We start from the raw sequence: 6,810 nt of genomic DNA on the forward strand, positions 1-6,810 counted from the left end.
AAGAGGGTGGAAAAGAGCCCAGTGGTTGAGGGAAGAGCTTGCCCAACTACTGGCATTCCAAACTGCTCCCTGTCCCCAGAAGACCCCGGGAAGGGACTCAGTGCTGCTGCAAGTGTTGTCCCCCCTGTGCATGACTGATGAGGGCCCAGGCCACATGGGAACGGGAGAATAGCCATGCAGGCTGTCACCAGTGTGAAGTGGCTCTGGGAAGGAGCCAGTATGGGGGTTTGGGAGGAAGGGGGTCTTTCAAAGAAGGGCCCAAGGAGGGGCCAGGGAGGCAGGAGCCAGGAAGGCCAAGGTCCTGAGCCGGTGGGGCTGGCGCCTTCACAGACATCCTGGAGAAACAGTTCCTAACCCTGCACTGTCTGCGTCTCCCCCGCAGGGTGAAAAAGGGGCTGCAGGTTTCCCCGGGCTGCCTGGCCTCCTGGGGCAGAAGGTGGGTGTTGAGGAGCCCTGCATGGCTGGTTCTCTGTAAGGTTTTGGTGTCTTTCCTCCCCCACGTCCATTCCCAGCCCTGCACATTCACATGAGCCCCAGCATTGGAGGTGACCCTCTCCCAAATGGGGGTCAAGGCAGCTGGAACACAGCGATTCTGTACAGGGTAGGAGGAGACGTGCAAGGTAGGCCCTGGTTGGCCCCAAAATGCTCAAATTCAAGGAACTCAGTAGCTATGACCTGGTCAGATTTCTTCATACCAGCTCTGAAAATGTACCCCCTGTCCACAAGTTCTGTGAGATGTTTCATTTAAACAAACAAACAAAAAGACTTGAGGTCAAATAAGTTTGGGGAGAGCTGCATAAGACAGGCCCTTGGAAGATCACAGTGCACCTCAGCCTGCAGCGAAGGAGCCAGCAAAGCTTCCTTTAACTCTACATTTCTTAACAGTGGCTGCCAGACCCTCTTTTCATATTTCCAATATTCTCAGCCCTCTGAAGGAGTGTTCCATGGAATACACTTTGAGAAACACCACTCTAGCCCCAGGGCCTGATGGGGCCTGTGTTTCAGCTCTACGCTTGTCCCCTTTAGTAACCAGCTGCCTTCTCTCCTCAAATCCCATGGCCAGGTCAGACCAGTCTGGGGTTCTGAAGACCTCTGGTCACCAGACATCCTGGAGCACACAGACCCCTTAGTGTCCTTCCAGCGTCCAGCCTAGACTGAGCAGTGGCCTGCTGCCCTCACTCCTTGGAACTGGGAGGGAAGAAAACAGATGGCAAGGGATCTCCACCTCTTGGAACTAGGTCAAGCCAGTGACAGTAACTCTATTTTCTGCCCCCAGGGAGAGAAGGGCGATGCTGGCAACTCCATTGGGGGAGGTCGGGGGGAGCCGGGCCCTCCAGGACTCCCTGGGCCTCCAGGGCCAAAGGTGAGTTTTTCCTCGGATCAGCGTCAAAGGAGATGTTTGCCTGTGACCTTTATCTTCAGCCCATTCTTGGGGACTCTGTGTCCTAGACACCTCACCTTCTTCAACCTTCTTCTTCCCCAGGTGTGTGGTTTTCCCCAGTGGATTCTAGCAAGGTCATTTCATCTGAGCTCCTGCTTCCGAGCAGATGACTGGCCTTCCAGGAGAGATGTCTTCCCTGAGGCAGATGGATGGTCCCATTGATTTAGATGACAATGATGTAACTGAGTCAGGGACCACTGGCAGCAGGGACTTAGGACAGCCAGAAAGGCACCTCGCCTTGGCTCTGATAAGTTTCAGGTGTGCTCGCTGGCACACCTAGGAGCAGGAAAGGGTGGTGGCAGCTGTGGGGCAGCTGTGGATGGGACTGCCCTCTCTTTCTTTTCTCTGGTTTGAAACCACAATGATAGGATTTGGGTTTCCCAGACAGATGCCTGGTTTATTTAGCAGCACAGGGAAATGAAGGGGGCCTCTTTCTCAGCTCCTAAGGAAAGCATGAATTACCCTATGTGATTTGAGGCGATACCTTTGTTCATTCCACCAGCATTCATCAACGGTCTGCCATGGGCTGGGCCCTGCATGGGTAGTGGGGCTGCAGGGAACCTGCCCTCAGATTGTTCACAATCCAGCAGGAGAAAAAACCCACAATTCACAGGGTATAGCAAAGGGAGCTGCAGGGAGCCACAGGAACCCGGATGAGGTGGGAAGGTCTCCAGCTAACCCCACATGCCCATCATGAATTTGGCTGCAACAGAGCTCCCTGGCTTGAGCACCAGCTCTGCCAATGCAGCCCTGCCACCCAGGCCCTGGGACATCCCAGCGCTGGAGTCATTCCCACTGACCCCACAGGGAGTGGTACCTGGGATGTCTTGGGTCTTGATTTGTGATTGGGGAAACCTGATCACTATTTTCCTGCATCTTGAGACAAAGGGAGGGAAAGCTAGAGGACTGTGTTCCCAAAGCCATGTCCACCATTCCAAGTCCAGGTGTAATGTTAAATAAGCGAAGTACTTGGAAAGGGCCTCCTCCTGCCCTCCCTCCTGGGGCCCCCTCCCTGGATGCCCAGGGCCCTCACGCTGCCCTCTGTCTCCCAGACCTGACCCGATGAGATGTGACTTCTTGAGTGTTCCAGGCTCCAAAATGACCTGCCTCCCCACAGTCGGGGCTGCTGGCAGCCAACAGTACAGCTGGGGGCTGCGACAGAGCTGGACATGTGTGTGCTAACCAAGCGCTGAGGAGGGCCTGGCAGGGCAGGGTGGGCACCAGTACAGAACTCAGAGGAGGAGGGGAGTGGACAGGGAGGGTTCCCGAAGGAGGCAAGACCAGGCTGGGCCCAAGGGTGGGCAGGAGTCAGATAGGTGGAACAGTGCGAGTTAGTGGAAGCCAGGGGGATACAGAGGCCCAAAGATTTTACCCAGAACATTAGCAGCAAGACCATCGTGTGCCCTGCAGCACTGTCCCAGCTGCCCTGCGTGCCCTCATCCCGTCTCTCTCCTCTTCCCCAGGGAGAAGCAGGAGTGGACGGCCAGACTGGCCCCCCAGGGCGGCAAGGAGACAAGGTACAGAAGCCCCAGACCCAAGGGATGCAGGACGAGGGTCAGCTTGGGAGTTCAAGCCCCAGCTCAGAGAATCAGTCTCAGCCATTCCTGCAACTGGAACCTAGGGCACAAAGCTGACCAGTCATGACCACTGGTGCCATCTTTCCTGATTGGCTTGGTCTTTAGAGAGCCTTCCACTGAGATCGCAGTTGTGCAAAAGCCAGCCCAGGAATGGGGCGCTTGGGCTGGGGAGTGGCACAGAGCCCCAGCCTCTGGGAGCTTCCCAAGCCACTGGTAAAGGTGGGCCTGTCCCCTCCCTCCAGCTACTCACTGTGAAAGGCTGGTGCATCTCTTACAGGTACACAATGACTAAAATGGTGTGGAAGGTAGTGAAGGTAGAGGGCAGGTGACCTGGAGGTGGCAGTGGCTGGACATTCCCGTGAGCTGGCTCACTGCTGGGTGATCAGGAGTTGTGTTATACCAATGGGTTCATATTTTCTTTATTTTTACTCTCAATCTTGATTCTTTTAAATTCTCTTCAATGTTAACATTATCCTGGGAAAATTGGAACTGTGATTTGTTTTTCACAGTTGACACCACTGTTTCATTTATGCCCCTTAGCTCTGTCCTGTTTCCAACATGACCAAACCGCTACCTGCTCGGGGAGTTAGGTGTTCATATGCTCGTGTCCTCCTGATACCTCACCTGGCCCCTGCATTTCATCCAGCAGTTCGGGTCCTTCACAAGTACAGGGGGCCCTAAAAGAACTGCACAGCCTCTCCCTAGCAATGACTGACTGCCCAGGCAACTGACAGAAAGTGACTGAGCCCTTGCTACCCGAGCAGAAGAAGCCCAAGGGAAGCCAGGGGCTGGGTCCCTGTTCCCAGGGAGGTTGCTGACTTAGGGGACTGAGGAGAGGTTGCCACAGGGACAAAGGGGAGTCACTAACCATGAACACAGAAAGAATATGATTAAATGTGACATGGGAAGGAGCCATATGAACTCGGAGAGAAGAGGACAGGCGGGAGTTCGAAGGATGTTTCTCAAGGGGTGGAGCCTGCACTTTAGTGAGCAGGGAGGTCTGTGTCCTGGTGGCCTGAGCTAAGATGAACCTTCTGGCCCCCTCCATGGCCCCAAATGCATGGCCCATCTGGGGACATCAGGTTCTCTTGTACCCAGCGTCATCTCCATTTCACTCCAATTTTGTCATGCAACAGGGAGAGCCCGGAGCAGCTGGAGAACAGGGACAAGCTGGTCCCAAGGTGTGTGCATCTCTCTCCCGGAGTCACAGTGTGACATCTCACCTTCCTGGAGTGACAGCATGAGCAGCTTGACCCTGGGGTCTTGAGGTGTAGGGGGGACAGCATTCCAACCCCGGGTAAGAGGTCTGACGTGGCAGCCGTGAGTGGACTCGGTCTCCTCCAGGTCTGTCTCGCCCAGACTTCTCAAATGGAGTCTTCTCTTTGTTCTTCTATCCCTGAACATCCTCTGAGAGGGTCTGGAATCCCTCACAGCCCCCTCCAGCTCTCTGGACCCACCTGTCGCGTGCAGTCAGGTGCAGCCATTTGACAGAGAGCAAGCAGCCATTGCCACGAGGTGCCCCCTGGTCCGGGCCCTGGGTTGAGATCTCATGTGTCTTCTAGGGCTGCAAAGGAGAACCAGGGAAAGGAGAGATGGTGGATTATAACGGAAACATCAACGAGGCTCTCCAGGTGAGTGGCACCCAGCCTGGAGATAGAGATCATAGGTCCTCGTGGACCTCAGGGCTCTGCACCATGCCCCTGAGGGAGTGCCGGGACACTGCTGATTAGTGGCCCTGTAGCCAGGCCATTGGGCAGAGCTTCCAGGACAGACGTTCTCTCCTTTGGCCTCCCACTGTCCAGCCTCCGGTCCAATGGCCTCTACCATTCAGCATCCAGGTGGCCTGGCTCTCTGTCTGGGCCCCAGCTGGCCAGTTACCCTGGCTCTTGGCACCTGAGAGACATTGGAAGCATTATGGCACCCTGCAGGGTGCTGGTGGCCCATCCAGCTGGCCCCAAGGTGCACGGGCTCCATTTCTTTGGTACAGCATACTGCCTTACACATGGTTCTGTCTTCCTGGAACGCGTCTCCCTTTTGTGTCAAAATCCTATTTCAAGTTTGTAAGCTCTCCATCCTTTAAAGCAAGGTTTCTCCACCTTGGCACTGTTGACATTTTGGATAATCTTTGTGGCGGGGTGAGGAGGCTGTTCTGTGTGTGGTAAGATGTTTAGCAGCATACCTGGTCTCCACCCACTAGATGCCAGTAGCACCCCATCCCCAGTAGTGACAACCAAAATATATCTCCGGACATGATCAAATGTCCCCTGGGGGACAAAATTGCCCCAGGTTGAGAACCATTCCTTCAGAAGAATCTGTGTGTGTGTCAATCTATTTACAAGGTGTAAAATTCTTTCTTAAAGCCCTCATCGCTCTATGTTGTATTATGAGTGGTTCCGTGTTCTGCTAAACCTGTACAGTGTCTGTTCAGAGGGAGATCCATCACAACCTTGAGTTTGGTTTCTTGGAGAAGAGGAAAGAACAAGGGAGGGTCCCAGTGGGTGATTAGGAAGAATAAGAGGCTTTGCTTCCTTTCCTCCCTGGGTAACGTGGAGAAACTGTTGCAGTCCCTGTTAGGGCATGTCGCATCTGTGGTAGGACAACCTCAGAGCAGCATTTGGCTTATGAGATGCTGGGTGCCCTCTGCCCAGTAATTACAAACCTTGGGGGGAGGGGGGAGGGGGGCTGGGAGCCATGGAGCCCCGCTGTGAGGTCTGCCTCTACCGGGGCTCCTTCGAGGGTCCCAGCTCCCACATTCTCATGACTGGGCGGAGGGGACCATCCAGATAGCTTTTCGTTTGCTCTTTAGCTGATTGCATGTGTTGGTTTTTTAGGAGATCCGAACGCTGGCCTTGATGGTAAGTCTCCCTCCTTCCTCCTTTCCTTGGGCACTAGGCTGGGGGCCGCAAGGGTAGCCTGGAAGAAAGGACTTGAGTTCTCACCAGCAGAAAGCACATGCTGGGCTTCTGGGCTAGGGCAGCCCTGACAGAGCTGGGGCAGCGGAGGATCTGAGCCTGGGCCAGGGGTCAGGACCCATGGGTGGGCCTCTGGAGCTGCCCATGCCTGGGACATGCTGTCCCCTGGAATGGCTCTTCACTGGCAAGGCTGTGCACTCTGGTGGCAGTATAAATACTGGGTTCTATTCACAGCTGTATCAAGGAAATAGCGGTATCAAGGAGGATGTTTTTGTTTCCCTTTTTTCTAAACCTTCAGCTAAAAAAATCCGTTACCCTGAAAAATCAATAGTAACCCTCCACATTTTCCCCCGCCTAGAAATCGGTTTGATTATCTGCACTTGGAAAACCAGTGAATTCTAAGCCCAGGTTTTGCACACCTGCCTAGCAGTGAAAGGCTGTCAGTAATATTTGTAGTTAAAATGACCACCACCAAGTTTAACTTCCAAGGTGGAGGAGGGAGAGACAGACCATAAAGTTCTCAGACTGGAATTTCAATTCACCTAATGTTTTTCCATGGCTGTATGCTGCGTGCCTATGTGCCACAGAACACACAGGCTCAGAATCAAACGCCACTTATATGACATCCCAATCCCAGAAACTGGCATTAACTACATGATTCTGGAATCAATGAACTTCATTTGGGAATATGAAAATATATTATTTGAAAAAGTTATTAGAAATAAAACTTCCCTGGAAACTTATTTTTTCTTTTATAATCAACCTTGAGGTGTAACTTACACACAATAGAGTGAACCCATTTTAGGTGTAGAGTTTGGTGAGTTTCAACAAATGTATAAACACATGTATCCACCACCGCAGTCACTCTAGAAAGTTCCTT

At 53.3% G+C, this 6,810-nt stretch overlaps 1 protein-coding gene across 1 annotated transcript in view; it reads left to right on the forward strand.

Annotated features, from left to right (window-relative positions):
- The window catches only part of LOC103606922 (collagen alpha-1(XIII) chain-like), a gene marked incomplete at its 3' end in the record, with an annotated part of 49,859 nt that overhangs the window by 42,099 nt on the left and 950 nt on the right, over window positions 1-6,810 (forward strand). Inside the window, exons 18-23 of the mRNA XM_008591481.1 lie at window positions 383-436; window positions 1,277-1,363; window positions 2,905-2,958; window positions 4,155-4,199; window positions 4,581-4,649; window positions 5,850-5,873. Of these exons, the coding sequence (XP_008589703.1) occupies window positions 383-436; window positions 1,277-1,363; window positions 2,905-2,958; window positions 4,155-4,199; window positions 4,581-4,649; window positions 5,850-5,873 (333 nt within the window). The remainder of the gene's footprint in view (window positions 1-382; window positions 437-1,276; window positions 1,364-2,904; window positions 2,959-4,154; window positions 4,200-4,580; window positions 4,650-5,849; window positions 5,874-6,810) is intronic.

This window comes from Galeopterus variegatus, unplaced genomic scaffold (genome assembly GCF_000696425.1).
Source record: "Galeopterus variegatus unplaced genomic scaffold, G_variegatus-3.0.2 Scaffold6959, whole genome shotgun sequence".
Taxonomy (NCBI): Eukaryota; Metazoa; Chordata; class Mammalia; order Dermoptera; family Cynocephalidae; genus Galeopterus; species Galeopterus variegatus.